The 17,666-nt window shown below is 42.5% G+C and overlaps 2 protein-coding genes and 1 non-coding gene across 4 annotated transcripts; 1 reads left to right on the top strand and 2 right to left on the bottom strand.

The window, feature by feature from the left end:
- The first annotated feature begins 554 nt into the window (after window positions 1-554).
- On the top strand, window positions 555-13,557 carry fam83hb (family with sequence similarity 83 member Hb). 2 transcript variants are annotated; one of them, XM_005917446.2, is made up of 8 exons: window positions 557-949; window positions 6,561-6,752; window positions 6,834-7,160; window positions 8,029-8,193; window positions 8,329-8,453; window positions 8,537-9,094; window positions 9,228-11,562; window positions 12,040-13,557. In XM_005917446.2, the coding sequence occupies exons 2-8, from the start codon at window positions 6,630-6,632 to the stop codon at window positions 12,058-12,060; spliced, it is 3,654 nt and encodes a 1,217-aa protein (XP_005917508.1). In that variant the 5' UTR covers window positions 557-949; window positions 6,561-6,629; the 3' UTR covers window positions 12,061-13,557. The 2 variants fall into 2 exon arrangements, with proteins under 2 accessions (XP_005917506.1, XP_005917508.1); XM_005917444.2 differs by having other exon boundaries at window positions 555-949; window positions 9,228-13,557.
- A 278-nt stretch (window positions 13,558-13,835) lies between these two features.
- si:ch211-199g17.9 (uncharacterized protein LOC108180085 homolog) lies at window positions 13,836-17,631 on the bottom strand. Its single transcript, XM_005917443.3, has 9 exons — window positions 17,486-17,631; window positions 16,842-17,024; window positions 15,523-15,597; window positions 15,401-15,448; window positions 15,234-15,288; window positions 14,668-14,757; window positions 14,521-14,584; window positions 14,364-14,430; window positions 13,836-14,253 (listed from the first exon to the last, which is right to left on the bottom strand). The coding sequence occupies exons 1-9, from the start codon at window positions 17,499-17,501 to the stop codon at window positions 14,153-14,155; spliced, it is 699 nt and encodes a 232-aa protein (XP_005917505.1). The 5' UTR covers window positions 17,502-17,631; the 3' UTR covers window positions 13,836-14,152.
- On the bottom strand, window positions 15,721-15,853 carry LOC121814194. The gene has a single exon (XR_006054183.1). It is a non-coding gene; the product is annotated as a U8 small nucleolar RNA (small nucleolar RNA).
- Window positions 17,632-17,666: the final 35 nt, after the last annotated feature.

Below are 17,666 nucleotides of genomic sequence, written 5' to 3'. Positions count from 1 at the left end.
ACAGGTTCACTGGTTTTATTACCATTTAAACAGCAACAACCTGCAGTATGAAGTATATCTCTCCTCTGTAAAATTTAAAGACTAGACAACTGAAACATTGATTAAAATACTACTAATTACAGATTTGAGGTAAAATATTAACACTGATTCTTTGCACTTCTTTGGTGTATGTGCAAAAAGCATAGATAACTACATTCAGGGACATAATTTCTTTTTAAAGGTTAGTGAGTTTAAGGCTGTAGTTTAAATTAAATAAAGTCTTGCTTGTGTTTATAATGTAGCACTAAAATCCCTGATATGATGCATTTTATTGATGGAGAGTTTCAAATTGGTTGTTTTACTGACAAAACATTTCGCAGTGCAAACAACACGAGAGCAAGCAAAAAGGAGCAAACATCGGACAAACATGTCAAAGAGTCAAGTGCAAGGATGAATAAAGCATTCATTGTACGGACCGCCAGTTGGGCCAAACTCCTGCACGGGCACGGAAAAAGTTTGCGAGTTTGGAGAAACTTCCTCTTTTGCTTGAATCTTTTGCAGCCATGACATAAAAGCTACTTTTGAAACGTGCCCGGGGGAGAGAACTTCCAATAGTCTTCCACTCCCAGCGATCAACTGGTCTGGGAGGAGTCTCACCGGTGGGAAAGCCCTGCCTCGCAGGAGTCGCCTCGCCGCTTCCGTCTCCGTTTATTGTGACAGCGGCTGCTGCAGGGTCACACACCGCCGGGACGACACTGAACCCGGGCCTGGAGTCCGCGCAGAGTCCGCTCTGTTTGCCGATCGGCGGTGGAGGGTGCACGCAGCTGGAGACGGGGGGGAGGTTTGGGTGGAGTTTTTTTGTCCGATCCGAGGACGGGAAGGAGACTCGCATCAACGGTTTCACCGGGAGGAGATAAAGCCGTCGGTGCACAGAGAAAAGGAGAGGCGAGTTCAGCAGCAAAGTGAGGAGGTACGAAGTTAAAACGAGGGCAAGCTGAGGGACAAAAGAGCCATTGTCTCGTCCTGCTCTATTGTGATCTGTCCAGTTTTATATTAACCTCTAACTTATTATCTCCTGTCTTCAAAAAGCGTCCTATTTATCTTCTCCCCTGTCCATAAGCGTGAAATGTGGACTCTGCGGATTAATAAAAAGTGAAATGCAGCCTACTTTCCTCATTTCCTCATAAGCCGCTGGAGGTTTACACAGAATTAAGTCATCCAGGTAGCTGCAGTGCAACAGCGATGTTATTACAGCCCGCGTACACAGAGGGCTCAGTGCTGGGAGGCTGGACGAGACAAACTGTGCTGCTCTTTTTCCAGCCCTGTGAAGACTTTCATAAAAGACCAGAAAAAAAGCACGCTTACAACCTGTTTAGTGCTTTGTCTGCGTGGCTCTGTAGGAACTACAGCTAATAAATAATGCTTGAGAGGGCAGGGACACTTTTACAAGTGTGCCTAATGCACTGGTTGCACAACAGCATGCACGCACTGCCAGTCACTGTCATTAAAACCAACTTGAAATCCTTCCAGTAACACAAAGGCATTAGCCTGTAACCGTAAAAACGTGTTTGTTGAAGAAACAAACAAACACTCCAGGGAGAATAAAGGTTTTAACCTAAAAAAAAGAAGCAAAATTAAATGTGATGCAAGAACAACTCACTTTATGTTCAAACTATTTAGTCCAAACATTCAGAGTGCATCTCTCTTTCACACCTACTCCCTACCTAAGGCTTTGGTTTAAGGTTTTTTTTTACTGTGTCTTTATTACAGGCACTTTGGCACTTTTGTTTTGACTTGAGTGTGTATTGATTTTAAACTTCACCATCGCATGCTTTTTCCCTCGCTTCGTTCAAAGTGAGTCACTGTTCAGAAATAGCACGACATGTGGTTATAATTTGAAGAGTAGTGGGAATGTTAGTGCCATTTTCCCCCTGAGCTGGGTCTGTGCATGTGTGCTTCCCATTATAGGTTTAATCTTGTCACACACTGGCCTTAAGGCCAAGGCTGTGTGCCATTCATTAATTTGTTTGCACTGCTGTGTGTGGTATAGAAAACGGGGGTCTGGTTACAGAGGTGTTGTTATGTATGCGTGAGGTTTAGTGTGTATGAAGTGGAAATATTTTGATGCCATCGCTGCTGGGTTTTCCATACAGGATGACTGCAGGCCTTTAAGGCGGTTGGAAAGATGGCGGGGATCTCAGTGGACCAGTTTTTCTAGCAGTACTGCTGCATTAAAACCCCAGCTACACACACAACACAAAGGGGAGGATGCAAGCCGCCGTGTGTTCTCACATACTGTATGAATTCATTTAAGCTGTCTTTTGTGCAGCGTTCAACAGCCACGCTGAGGTGTGATGATATACAGGGAGACAACCAGCGCCGTGTGTGTGCACATATCTACATCTCTGTAGGTTCATCTGACAAAAAAATGTCACTGAAAGGTTCTGACGGGAGCATCTGGAGATTACTGGCTCATCTCTCCAAACCTGTTTTTAAGTATTGTTTTCTCAACCTGGGTTCACACACCGAATTATCACACAGCACGAACCGGCCAATGGTATGCCGGATCAATTGGAGTGTTTGTTTAGTGAGGTGTGTTCGGATGCGAACGAGAGAAAACAGAAAGAGGCGGCGAGGATGTAGTTTGTGTTTTTTTTCTTGATAGTTTGTGTCCTCGGGCTCGCTTCTAACGCGTCTCATGATTCACATGTCAGGACAGATGTAATTTACACTCCCTCTGCTCTTCACCTTCCAGTTTCTCTCCTTCTTTTCAGCATTTGCGCAGGAATGCTGAGAATGGGCCGTTTGTACGCTTCGTGAGCAGACGCTGTGCACGTCTGAATATTTGGTTTATCGGCTCAGAGACGCCGAAGTCTTGCTGCTGCCTTCATGTCCTGTCTGCCAGGGTTTAGTGTTTCAGACCGGCCTTTGTTTATATGGTACATTTAGGGCAGCCTCGTCCTCCTGTGGGCCTCTGAAAGCTTCACAACAAAGGTAGTAAAGACAGGGATCCTGATCATCATGGGACACTTTCTGCAGTTTGATGCTCGCTGCAGTTGCTATAACAGCAAACAAAGCAGCAGTATTTGTTTGAATATCCTACCAGTAGGCCAGGTGAGGCGGGGAAAGTCTGTCATGCTTCTGACATTGTGTTATTCATCTGTTGCCCCACTCTACGGTGACACAGCGATGACGAGGATGCAAAGGAAACCCCCATCCCCCTCTACCCGCCTTGGCTCTTTTTAATGCCACCATGCTTCTGAATTAACCAATTAGGTCATTTCCTCCCCAGGCTGCCTTCCTTCAAGCTGCTGTCAACGCTTTTGATAATCACTTGATTACAAAAACAGTAACACTACCAAAAATACTTCTTGTTAGTTATTTTTGCTACATTTCTTTCTCAAACGTGACAGTGAACTTATTGCTTGTTCCTACAGATTAGGTTTGTTCAGCTTGCACTCTATAATACAACTTTCCATTCACGAGGGAATTAACTCTGACTTTTGGACTGTTGTGTTGCTACATGTGAGTTTTTCTCTTATTTTGCGTCTGTCATCGGTTATGCACTTCATTTGCAGCTTCAGTGCAGTACACCTATGTACACAATGGGCACCGTGGTGCTGCAAATGACTTAGATACAAAGAGCAAAACTAGGCAAATCAAATGACTTGGAATTCAGGGGCAAAATAATTCCATGCAACAAGCATGTGTGCCCCGGCATTCCTCCCTGACCACCGTGGAGCATGGAAAGCCAACGGCTTGCCACAAAGCCCTAATTTAAATGGCTCCACATGAATAGGGAAACAGGATGTCAGCCATTTTGTCAGCAGATGAATCACCATCTCGGCAGTGTGTTGCAAGTTATCCCCAGGCCACGCCAACCAGGCTACTCGATGACTCACCAGGTCGCTGAGTAAACCGGGTTGTCCCACTGATTGTGGGTTAGGACTTTCAGCCCTTAGCTATCACCGTCATTAATCTCTCAAGTGTGCTTGGAAGTTTGCAGAGAACATGTCAAACACACACTTGTAAAGCAGGTACAGCCTCACTAAATACTTACCCACCCTACCTGTCAGACCCCGGGTTACACACACGCCCTAATTTGCTCAGACTGTAGGTGTATCCACTTCCTCTTTCGACCACATGCTACATAAGAAAATAAGCCACGTATGTTTCCTAACATTGCCAGCTTACTTTAAATACTTAAGCAGCGTGGTGGTTGTTCACTCTTTTCTCCACCAGAATGCAAACCCTCCAGCATGCAGCTGTCAGGACCACATCAAACATCGCTCAGTGGGTGCTCTGGTTGGCTCAGTGATGGTTCATAATATGCAAGTGTGCTGTGGGTTGGAAGCAAGCCTGGGATTTTCATTGTTTCTTTATCTAATGCCAAAAAAAACCCTCAAAAGCCAAATTAGGTTTTTAGTAAAGTATCTACTTTACCTTTTGAAAGCAGGAGGATGTACAAAAGTGGCCAACTAAACACTCCACTGTTTTATTTGGACATCATTTACAATCAGCAGTAATAGATGAAAAGTTAATGGGTTTGTTTGTTTGCTGGACGACACTGTGGTCGAGTGGCTGTCTCATTATTAGCTATTTACCAACATACAAGTATCATTAATTACAACAGCTGACAAGTGAAAAGTAAAGAAGAGATGGGAGAGACCATCAACCACAGTGTGAGTGTTGATGTTGCGTAGTTGGTCCATTCTGTTACTTCCCTGTTGGGAGCTCGTGTTTGGAGCTCCACAAGCAACCAGCTGATCCAAGCAGAGTTGGACGGAGCATAAACGACTATGACAATGAAACAAGATTATTTTTAAATTGCACACACACACCCTTAATGGTGAGTTTTGACATCTTGGTATATATTAATAAGGATGGTTTGATGACCTATAGTTCGGTAGCGGCCACCATGACTAACTAATGCAAATCCAGTTATTTGTTTTATAAGCAGGCCTGAAATATGACAGAAACCACTCCGCTCAGACTTCAAGGGCTTTTCTTAGTAAGCTGTCATGTGTTAAAGAGTTTAACTGACAAATATCAGTATTAGTTGGGCTCCAGTTAGCATTGTTGACTCACTGCAAGAAGTTTCCTGGTTTCAGTCCCGTGGGGACCTTTCTGTGTGGAGTTTATATGTTTTCCCTGTGCCTTTGGTAGGTTTCCTCCAGGAACTACAGCTTCCTCCAACAGTTCAAACACATCTATGTGATTCTAAACTGCTTGTGTGCAGGATGTCAGGCAGAAAACGTGCCGTAGGAAAGGATGGTTTGCTTGATGAGATTAGAAAAGTGCTATATATTACATTTTACAGCTCAAATTATGTGAACATTTATGTTGGTTTTCGGTGCTTCTTTAGCTGATGTGGTTTAGCTGTTTTTAGCCTCTCACCAGCTGCTTTTCCTAACCGTGTTTTATCTGATGACTGTATTCATCCGCGTATGAAACTAGAAGGCCACACAGAGAAATAACACTGAGGCTAAACCTTTGTTTTATCTTGTTTTTTTTTTTAGAAAGAGCTCGAGATCACCATCACGTCATTCATTTTCACATTTTTGAAAGCTTCATGAGATTGTTTGTGTGTTTGTGTAGGTGTGTTACCCTTGCTGATAGATGAACAATCAAACCTGCGTCTTAGTCACGCCAAAGTCACCTCTTAAAGTTTGGCATGTGAATCATAAACGTCACTATCTCGTTCTCGTTGAAACAGGCGTATATTCACACAGTGTTATGTAACAGCGGACCTGTGACTTCTTTAAGTCATGGCCATCTAAATAAGTTTGGTTGCCATGACCGGCAGATTTTTCAGGATAAGGTCTAAGCAGCAACATGAATTATGACGCACCAGCGTGGCAAGTTTACTGTGATATGGAAGAACCTGTCTCTACAACTCCTCACGCCTCTCCCACCTCTCCTCTTGCTCTCTTTAATCTCGTCTCCTCCCTTTGCTTTTTCTGTATCCAGCTGTTCCACTTTGTTCTCACCTTTATATACAGTCTTTCAATAAGCCGCACTGAAGGTTGATTAATCGCTGGTATTATTAGAGTGAAGTCTTTTCATTTAATTCAATTAATCATACTTGAGAAATATGATACTTTTACCTGTTCTACGTTTAAGTTGAAGGAGTTGCTCTCTCATAGCACCATTCTTTTATGCATGCTTTCTTCAGTATTACTCATTACTACCTGCAATCCCACACAATGTCAAAAAGTATTGTTAGTTTCATAAAAGTATTCTAATTGTGTAGGCAAGCAATAAATATCTGTTACAGTTGTTAACATTGTGACAAATTTGCCTGTTAAACTGTTACTTGCTGCTAAGCCGCCGTTGACTCAGCGACAATAGTTGCTTTGTGTGCGTGGTTAAAGGTAACGTCTGTTTGTGTGTCCAGACACAAAGGTCTTTTCCTCTCAACACCCAAGGGGATATTTTGTTGAATCATAAGTATTGTGTCTCATGGATGGGGGAGTGGTGTGATATTTACAGTATGTGCAAATAGAGTACAAAACCAGCTGTGATGACGTTAATTATTAATTATTGTGGGACCTCATTTTATATTTTCCTTTTCCTTGCAGGTTTAAATTCCACCTTCCTCACCTTTTCTTACTCCTGAGCCTTAAACTTTGACCTGACCCCCTCCAACCATGCCGCACCGGTCTCAGAGTTCATCGATAGGCGATAACCCTCTCGACCCAAATTACCTTCCTCCGCACTACCGTGAGGAGTATCGTCTAGCCATTGATGCTCTGATAGAAAACGACACTCAGGTAAGCGTTGCTCTAATGCATGAAAACACATACACACAGCTTTTACGATCTCCTAAACTTTTCTGTCTCTTCGCACACCAGGGCTACTATGAATTCCTCCAGAATGCAGATATGGCCGGTTTTCTGGCACAGCCAGAAATTGAACACATCAAGTCGACAATCCAGGGGCCTAGCCAGCCCACCGGCGTCCCGGAGCTGACGTACCACGAGGGAGGCGTCGAGGACGATGGGTCTTCGGACACCTACTGGCCAGTTCAGTCGGACCTGGCTGCCCCGGGGCTGGATCTGGGCTGGCCGCAGCACAGTTTCGTTGATCCCACAGAGGTCACAACTCTAGTCAACCCCTCTGATCCTGACATGCCAAGCATAAAGGAGCAGGCGAGGAGACTCATCAAGAACGCACGCCAAGTAAGCAGAAGAGGATAAGAATGTGTTAAAACATGCAGGAGTGTTTTTGTTTCACCTTACAATAGAAAGAAAAATCAACCAAAAAATTCAGTGTTTATAAATTCATATATTTAAGGTGCCGACTCAGAACATGGCACATATCCAGTTTCACAGATAAAACACGAGGAGCTTTTATTTATTTATAGGTAATACTGCAGTACAAGTCTTATTACATCAGAGTGTTATTACCTTAGAAGATAGCGAGAAGAAGCGAGATAGAGAGCTGCCAGGGACATGGTGTGAACGACGGTTATGTTATCTCGCTGCTGAGTTCATCTCACTTTTTATGCTCTCTGCCAAGTCTGCCACCACGCCCTTTCAGAAACATTTGTAACTGCCTGGCCTTTAGCTAAATAAAATACCTGATTAATGGAAGCGAGAATGCAAAATCCAGTGAGCAGTCAAACCTGTTGGTGTGGTGGGTCGTGTGTGTAACTGTCCTCCATTTCTTGCCCATGTGTTTATGAAATACATGTCTGTATCCTGCCAAAACTCAGAGTTAACTGTCAACAAGCACACAGAGGACACTCAACAACACCCTCTTACTGCATTTTATTCATAAATCTTATATAAGCCTTTTTTAATTCGTTAGTGTCATATCTGTTGCTTCCACTGGTCTGTGCTGAGTTCTTGTGGCTGATCTTCCCACCATGCTTTCCATATGTGGGTGTGAAAGGGCAAAGAGGTCCCAGGATAGCCAAATATAAATATTAATTACTACAGATCAAAATACCAGACTTCCTTTTGACTACAGTTGTCCTGACTGAACTGAAATAGACTTTTGTTGATTAAAAAGAAAAACTTTTTTGTGTGTTTGCTCCTGCTCCAGGTTATCGCTGTGGTGATGGACATGTTCACAGATATTGACATCTTCAGTGACCTCTTGGACGCAGCAGGACGACACGTTCCTGTTTATATTTTACTGGATCAGCTGGAGGCTCATCACTTTGTCTCTATGGTCCTCAACTGCAAAGTCAACCTGGAGTTTATTCCGGTCAGTTTGAATTTTATGATATTATCTGAAAACAACATTAAAAAGAAAAAGGCGCTAACAGCTGGGTCTTGTTATGTATTTGCTTATAATTATCAGATATGCATGTGTAACAGAGTTGAAATTCTGATTTTATAGATGATACGTGTCCGGACTGTGGCGGGAATACCTTATTACACCCGGACAGGGAAATCATTTAAGGGGCAGGTGAAAGATCGTTTCCTATTGGCTGACTGCAGAGCTGTACTCAGTGGGAACTACAGGTGACTAATTTAATAGTATTAATAACATCAGCACTCAGTTATTCTTTAAATAATCTTTGCCTCTACTGTTCTCTATGTTATAGTTTCATGTGGTCCTATGAGAAGATCCACCGCTGCATCGCCCACCTCTTCCTTGGGGAGCTTGTTGCCACCTTCGATGAAGAGTTTCGCATTCTGTACGCTCAGTCAGAGCCTCTGGTTATTGACCCAAACAATACAGCGCTTACTGTCTCTGATCCCAGCAGCACCGGCAACTATTTAGGCAGCCAGTTTGGATTAAAGAGGTCCCAGTCTTTGCGTAACACAGTAGGTTACCGAAGGCAGCCTGAGATTCCCCCTGCCTTCCCCTATGGTGACACTGATCGTAACCCCGTGCTTCCTTTCCGGAGAAATGACGCGTTTCGTCAAACCCTGGAGCCCGGGACAGGAATTACTATTGGAAAGTATTCACAGCAGCAGTTTCGTCTTCAGCAGTCATTCCTGGAACAGGGGCGGTCCATCGTGTCCAGGCAGATGGAGATGAGCGCCAGTGCCTTCAAGAGGCACAGCTATGCAGAAGGAACCCAGGAAACATACGCGTCTTCAAGACAGTTTATGCAGCAAAGAGTCATGAACAATCTGGACGAGACAGACTTCCACAGGTAGGAAAACCTTTAAAACCTCCTGCTGTGATCAGAATAATGCAGAATTATCACATGGACCATAAACATAAAATGTATGGTTTATTATTAAGTTATTAAACAATAAACAATATGTGCTGCACTTTCGTTACAGAGAACAGATTCAAAGCAGCCATTTTTACAGTGAAGGGCCCGGGCCAGGTTCTGGCCACGGACACTTCGACAGACTTCGAGGCCGTCCTCCGCACCTCTCCATTGACCAGTATTCAGACTCAAGTTATCGCTCAGACCAGGAGCCTCCACCTGGGCAGTATGGCAGAGACTACTTTTCATCTGAGGACCTGAGAGGACCCGAGGGCCACAACGCCCCTCCGTTAGCTGGGAGGTATGGGGGAGGATCCTCCCATAAGAGGCCAACCATAGGACAGGCGTATGCTTGTCAGAGCTCACCAACACACCCCCACCCACCTGAGAAGAAAAACTTTAACAAACAATTTGATCAAGAGCATGAGGAGGACTCAAGTGCAAAGCAAGGCCTGAGAAGCTGGAGAATCCACTCCTATCTAAATACTTATGAGGACACTGGAGAAGAAGGCCTGGCTCAGCCTATGGGTCCTGATGCTTTTGATGAACCTTCTCAAGCTGTGCAACCAACTGAAACTGAAAGTTCAGCTCCACGCTATGGAATAAAAGAGCCACCAAATGTTCCTCCCAAGCCCAGACCTGATATCCTGAGGCCACGTTTTGGAAAGCCTAAACTACCTGAGAGCAGCAATAAAGACTCTGGCCTACCAGCGTCCAAGGATCTACTTCCTTCCCGCCTTGTACTGGACAGAAAAGAGAGGGAGGAGGAGAAGGAAAGAGAGCCAGAGAGGAGTAAAGCAAGGGAGGGGGGCACAGATGTGGAGGCGAAAGGTGCTCCAGAACTCCTTCTATCCAAACACGAGTCATTCCGGTCGCGTGTTAACCCGCTCCTTCAGCGCAGCTCTCGACTGCGCTCCTCACTTATATTCTCATCTTCTAAAGCAGAGATACACAGTGGTAGCTTAGGTCTAAAACCAGCGACGGAAGAGGATGAGGAATTGGATTCAGTGCGCACTTCATCCATTGTGGCCCAGATCCTAGAAAAGAGGAGGTCATTAACTCGTGAGCCTTTTGATTGGCGAAGGAAGACCGAGGAGAAGAAGGAGAAAGAAGAAAAACAGGAGAAGCTAGAGGAAAAGGAGATACGGTTAAAAGATGAGATTAAACCTAAAGAGGAACCTAAAGAAACTAATGAAAAAGTAAAGACAACATTTACGCTTGAAAAACCTAAAGTCACAGATTCATCATCTCTGAACATGAATGATCCGGCCAGCCGTTTGCAGTACTTCAAAGACCTAGCTGCCAAGACAAAAGTCTCGAAAACAGAGACAGAGCCATCGCTAAAAGCCTTAGAGCCCGCTGAAAAAAGGCAAGATCTTTCTGATAAACCTCCCAACATTACAACAACTTTGAAGACCCCAGCTGTCACACTCAGTACAGCAGAGCCTGAGCAGACAAAGCCAGACGTCTCAGCAAAACTGGCTGAGATCAATAATCGCAGACCTTCAGTCAGTTCATCAAGGCCACCACTAATCTTTCCCAAACCTTTTATAAGCTCACAGAAGCCTTCAGAGATAGTGCAGTCTCAGAAAGAGGAGAATGCATCAGAAGGTCAAAAGAAAGATCTATTCAAGTCTCTAAAGCCTCTGCATTCACCTAAGATCTTCAAGAAGGAGCCGGTGAAACTTAAAGGGATAAATCCTCGTCGCATCTCCTGTGGGGAGGAAATTTTGACCACAGATGCTACAGACGCAGAGAAGACTGAAATGAAAAAGAGTCGCTCTCACAGTTCTTCAACTCTGTCACATGAAGACTCTAAGGAAGGGCTGCAAAAGGTTATGGGCTCTACCACGTCCATCAATACCATTGGTGAGGGAAAGGGTGAGGGTAAGACACTCGACTTCCTAAAGAAACAGACTCAGAGGCTAAAGGGATTCCTGGGACCCAAGGACAAAGAAAAGAAAACCTCAGGAGAGGATAGGGGCATGAGCACGGTCATAGAGGTCACTGACAATTCGAGCAAAAAACAGAGCTCATCGTCTAAAGATACAGCGTCTACGACCGCTGATCAATCCACCACCAATCATAAAACATCAACAACCGGAACATCTGTCACGTCCCGATACCAGCCCGCAGGCGGCTCTGTTCTGTACAGCAGCAACTTACGAGACGACACCAAAGTCATTCTGGAGCAAATCTCCGCCAACAGCCAAAAGAACCGCCAGGAGCGGGAGGAGACGGGAGGGAACAAAGATGGAGATGCTGGAGATAAAGGAACGGAGAAACAGAGCTCCTTAAAAAGGAACCGATTTCTGCGACCGCAGGGCAACAACCAGGAGCGGGAGGGACTGCTGAGGAGGATAGAGAGCCTGAGGAAGGAGAAGAAGGTCTACAGCCGTTTTGAGGTAGTCTATCACAGTAAGGGAGATGTTTGCAGCGTAGATGGGAAAGCAATATGAGGAAAAACAACAACACAAAAATATGTTTAGGTGTAAACCACCAAGAGGGGAGGGAAAGGAATCCAAGAGGGAAACCAGGGTTTTAGCTTAAAAATGATATATTTTGAAATGTTTGAAAATAGTGTTTGTTCTCAAAAAGCAGCAGATGAATGTTATAAATTAGCTTCTGAGCAGTGACTGGCTAAATGTGATTGTCTTATATGTACAGTAAGAGACTGGCAAAACCACAGTTCATCACTGTTATGGATTTTTATACTACTTTAAAGAGAATCTGCTTTCAGAAAAAATAATTAACAGATTAAGCTGAACAAATGCAAGCGTGATTATGGCGCAAAGAGCACGGTACGTCCTGCTGAAGGCCAGCGAGGAGGAAAGGCAGGAGGTAAAGAGATTTCACTGTTATCCCTGTTGTTCTGTTAACAGATGGGGAATAACCTGGGATAACGAAAGATGGAGGAGCGACCTTTTACACGGAAACTTATTTAATGCAAGACTATCAAAAAACCTCCACTGTCCACGTTTGTGCCAACGACACTGTAAGAGTTCCTCTGGGCCTTAACACTACAGCGTTTTCTGGATTTTTCCACAAGAAGTAATAAAACTTGAAAGGACGACTTATAAAATGGTGAAAACAAACTCAAGTCATTGAGTCTGGAATGTGCCTTTTTGCCAAGACCTTGTTCTATTTTTTTTGCCTTATATGGTGACTGAGAGAAACAAGACTCTACTTGGATACTGGCTTAATGGGCCGGTACGTGTCTCAAAAAAAAAAAGAAAGGTAGCACAGGTTTACCTGTAAATGAGCTTTTGTGAACAGGACTAAAAGACGAAAAGGGAAGTGTTGCATCTGAGAATCAAAAACATATAATGTGCCAGTCACAAAACACGGCACACGTGTAGTACCAGTGTTGTGTGCAGGCCACTTTGTAGCTGGAGCTTGCTTGAAACTGAATGGGAGAAAGTGTCTTTGTGGATTCACCATGTGCCAGTGGCCCATTGAGGGTTTTGCCAAGGTTCTGGGTCATTATTATTAGTAGTAGTATTAGTATCAACCTGGACAAATAACCAAAACATAGGAATAAAAAGACAGCTGATGAAGAGTAAAGGGTAGAGAAGAGTGAGATCAGAGGGTAGAGTCAGTGTGAAAAGTGTGGGAGGAAAAAACTGAATCAGAAGGTGAAAATGTTGGGGGACTACAGTTTGGATGGATGGTAGCAGCTGTGGTGAACGTAACACACTCGACTTCTTTCTAATAAGTCATATACCCACTTCTCAGGGTTGAAAATAAATAAATAACAATTCCTAGGAGACCTAGACACTTCCATGGAAAGGGGAGTGGTGTTTATGTGTGTTAGTGTTCGCCTCATGTAGCGTAAATAAATATGCAAGAATTTCTAGTTGGCCTGAATCAGAGTAAATGATAAAACAAAAAACTGACCTCCGTTTTCCTTCTGGAAAACCAAGAATTACCTCTACAAGAAGGTATACAAGAAAGAACAGGTATATTACACAGTACTGGAGCAGCGCCACGCTTCCTTACATAACTCATTTAACTCCTGAGAGCTACGCCCTGCACAGGATTCCTAACTCCTTTGTTGGTCGGCACAAACTATTAAACCAAAGACTTACTGGCCCCGTGCTGCCTGATAGCTCGACAGGGCATCAAACCACTTACAGTTCACTGTGTTTTTGCTGAGTACGTAAAAAAAGATTAAAGTATATGTTGTATGGCTGTAAAGACACTTCTGGGTGAGGGTGGGGTGACACTTGTTTTCTACACAGGATTATGCTGTAAATGTTTATGTTAAAAAAAAGGGGGATTGTTTATATTTTAAGTGATGAACTAGATTGTGATCGCCCTCACTGCGCTCTGAACGTGCCTTGTGTTTATTTTGGATTATTTGAATTGAAATGTGAGAATGTGGTTTGTCTGTAAAATAGCAAAAAGAAGTAAAAAGAAAAAGCAATTGGCATTAATTCGGGGAAGTTATTGTTGCACAGGTTTAATGTGTTCTTTTTTAAACCTCAGATAGTATTACATTTTGTTTGAAATACTGCAACAAACTCTTCCATTAAATCTCTTTTAAAATTGAACGCGACTGTGTCTCTGTGCATATGTATGTATGTATTTGTATGTATGTATGTACACAGCAGGTGTGCATGTAAACTGCAGGGAAGGGTTGTGCTACTTTTAGGATTTCAGAGTGATGAAAACAATGTTACAACAATTCAAACAGGCTTTATAGTTTTTAAATATATGAACACAATAAATAGCCTAGTATCAAACAGATGACAGTATATAGCATGTCTCTATGTGAAAAACACTAAGAGATCAACCAGAATTTATCCGTACAGCAAATATATTATATGATATGAGAAAAAACATCAGAAATACCCAGAATTCTGTGGTCAGATATCTCAGCTGGATGTCAGGAGTATAAATAATCACTTAGTTTGCACAATTCCGGCTGATGAAGCTGACAAGACAGATGTGTAATCACAGCATATACCTCTGATTCTTTAAATCAGAGCAAATTTACTCCTGAGTCTCTGCAGCTGCTTCCTGAGCCTGCTTCTGGTTCTTCATCTTTTCCAGCTCCTCATCGAGGTTGTGCAGCTGAGTGAGCTTTAGCTTTTCTGTCAAAACACAGAAGAAATTCAGTGACAGTGCTGGAAAGTGAAAACAAACGCTGTATTCACACACATACAACATTTGTGCTGAGAGAAGAGTGTGCGGAGATGCTTACCAGCTGCCAACAGCTGGCTCTTTGTATTCTCAACACTCTTTAGTTCATCTGGGAGTCTCTCTGGAGTCTGAGTAAAGTCATAATAATAATATAATAATAAAGTCACATTTGAATCTTCTCACAAGAGTTGTGGAGAGAATTTAGCACAAACACTTACAAAGACATAGTGCAGATTCTTGTGCTGGTCTATCAGTTGATGAAGCAGGTTTTCAAATCTCATCCTGCAGAAACATGAGTTTCTAAATGTGTAACAACAGCCAGAGGTTTTTCACAGAAAACGAGTCTTTGCACTATTAAACAGTACCGCAGTTTTCGGTGTTTAAGCTTGACATCCTGGATTTCATATCTATACTGCTCCAGCAGCTCCTCACTTTTCTTATTCAGTTGTAAATGTCTGAAACACACACACAGATACAAACACAAAATACAATAAAACTTAAAAAGATTAAAACTAATAAAAGATTTTCAAACAATAAATGTAATAAAAAGCAGATTCTAATCATAAATAAAAAACCATTATATCTCTGACTACCTGTTTACACTGACTGAATGTGGGAAGGTGCATCCTTTTCAGGTATTTAATTGAATAAATGGGCAGATTGTGGGCAATTAAACACAATTGAAAGAAGAAGCAAAAGTTAAGACAGCAGTATCGGGCTGTACAACATTATCTAACTATATAAAGATTCAACCCCAAATAAAATAAAATTTAAAAAAAAAGTATCCAGGATGCTAAAAAAGACAGATTACTGCCATCTAGTGTTCAACATCAAAAAACACAAATGAAGCCCATTGATGGTTCAGCAAAGAATGCTCCTTATGACTGAGCAGATCCAGTAAATCTCTTCAAACTTTCAGCACGGAGCTCACCTGGCAGCGTCCTGCTCAGACTCTTCACACTGAAACTGCAGCTTATTGCACACCTCTGAAGAAACAGACGAGCAACTATGTTCATCAGTGGGCTCACATTTAATGCCTGTACACTTATAAATGATGAACTATACGTGTACAACTGTTTGCCACTAGCACTTGCATACCTTCCTTTTCTTTGTGGATTGCCTCCAGTTGGAAGACTTTAGTTTGTACTGTGAATCAAGGACAGTATCTCAGTTGCTGGTTTAGTAAAGACTGTGTGAAGATCATTAACTTCGTATCTTACAGTTTTCCAGCTCCTTCTCCAGTGAGTCACCGACTGACTTTGTCTTCTCAATTTCTTCTTCCAGGGCTGTTTTACCTTAAATTGAGAACAATGCCTTAGACACAGCACAACAACATTACATAACCTATAGATTTCCCAACAAATAATACAAAGACAGGATAAACTTTGCAAAATATTAAAATTACATTTCACAAGTTAATCAGAATGGCTCTTAAGGGGTGTTGCTGTTCCCCAAAAGAGGGAGATACTAATCATATCTCATAGCTCTCCATTCATCATTTTCTGCAACTCCATAAATGGAGTAACAGGTAAGGATATACCTCACTGACGATACCCAACCATAGTTCACAGAGACATTATCAACAACGCATATGCATGTTTTACTCACGGTTTTAAATTTCTGTGTAAATATTTAGCACTTACATTCTGCCTATAGCGCTATAAACAGCACGGATGTTATGTAAATTTGTAAAGAAATTGAGCTATATTCTATAATATTTCTGTTAAAGTAAACAAGGGAGCGCGTGTTCATTAGCATGTCGCTATATACTGCGCTCTCATTGGTGCGCATAAATAACGTTTCTATCCCTCCGTAAAAAAAGTTGTTAACGTGTTTTTCACGTTGTACGCGTGTCTCATCACTTGAGGAAACATGAAAATGTCACAAATTCGCATGCTATCGCGATTTTTGTCTAATATAAGGAAAATTATACGGGGCTTGCTACCGGAAGCGGAACTTGTGACTACCTCCCATTTGGATAGAGACACATTATGAGCTGACAGACGGACTGGTTTGTACTAAACACATGTACTTAGTTACATGCTTAGTGCTCCTACAGATCAAGTGAATAAGCTCATTATTCGACAGATAAAAATGACGCCAACGGCGGATTTATTAGTTATCTACAGGCCTTTGTATAACGACACGCATGCGCGTCGCTATCGCAGGTCAACACGAGACGGAAAGACACGACAACGAGTTCGTTTGCTTTACACGAATCCTTCGATTAAGCCAAATTTACTGCAAACACAGCAAAACCAGGCCCACAAGGCTTCCGATAAAACCCAGAGTCGTTTATCACTTTTATTATTATTAGTAGTAGTAGTAGTACTAGTATCATCATTATTGTTATAGGCGAAACATTGTTCGTCTCCCTAAAACTCGTCTGAAAAAACCGGGGAGAAAAGGATCACCGGCAGATGTCGCTATTGAGTCTGAACAGTCTTACCGTAAACGTTATATATCTGCCGTCCTGTTAAGTAATACATTTAGCAGCTATTCAAAAAACATCTGATAGAACAGATCAATCATACATTACCCTGTTTAAGGCTCCCGAGTTTTCCGATCAGCTGTTCAACCTTTGGCTCGTGCATTTGTCCACCTGAAGCGCACGGAACCGTATCAGGCTCGAGGTTTTGAAGTTTATCAGTGTGCAGTGAAACGTCAGCGGGTTTACCTCCTCTCAGCGGTTTCACATTAATCATGTGCTCGATGCTGAACCCTGTCACGTAATAAAGTGAAACGTTAGAGGCATGAAAACTTGTAATAACTTTACCTTTCTATAATATTCTTACTTACTCTGGTTATAATCTGGTAATAAGTACTAAATAAATAAATAGTTACTTTTATAAATCATCTTTAACATGAGGTTAAATTTAAGCAGGTAAGGTTTTCTGGCTAGCTTGAACACCTGCCCGATAGGTAGCCAAGTGGAAACGCTAGCTTAGTTTTTTGCTAACCTAAATAAATACTTATTTAGGCTAATATGAGAGCCTTTAATGTTTAAATTAAGATGATGGTAGAATATTTCACAAAGAGGTTATATTTAAGGGGTAAAATACTGAACATTTACTTTAAAACCTTTGGCAAATATGAAACCAACGGTTGTTTAGCTTTTTTTTTCCAGGTTATTTTTTAGATCAGTGTAAATTTCTCTCTCCAGCTTAATGTACATCGCTTTACCTTCGAAATCACTCATCTCTATCCTGACACCACCTTGTTTTCTTTAACTGACCACAAGAGCAACTGACAGCTTAACTGACGCGCGAAGTTTCTCCTCCTTGCTCCTCATTGGTGGGGCGGCAGCACGAGCCGCAGTACTGACGGGCGCGTGCACAGCACTCCATGATATTTAGCCCTTTTG

The sequence above is a fragment of the Haplochromis burtoni genome, unplaced genomic scaffold (genome assembly GCF_018398535.1).
Source record: "Haplochromis burtoni strain Fernald_Lab_line unplaced genomic scaffold, NCSU_Asbu1 Contig_25, whole genome shotgun sequence".
NCBI lineage: Eukaryota > Metazoa > Chordata > Actinopteri > Cichliformes > Cichlidae > Haplochromis > Haplochromis burtoni.
This window is presented reverse-complemented; position numbering and strand designations above follow the sequence as displayed.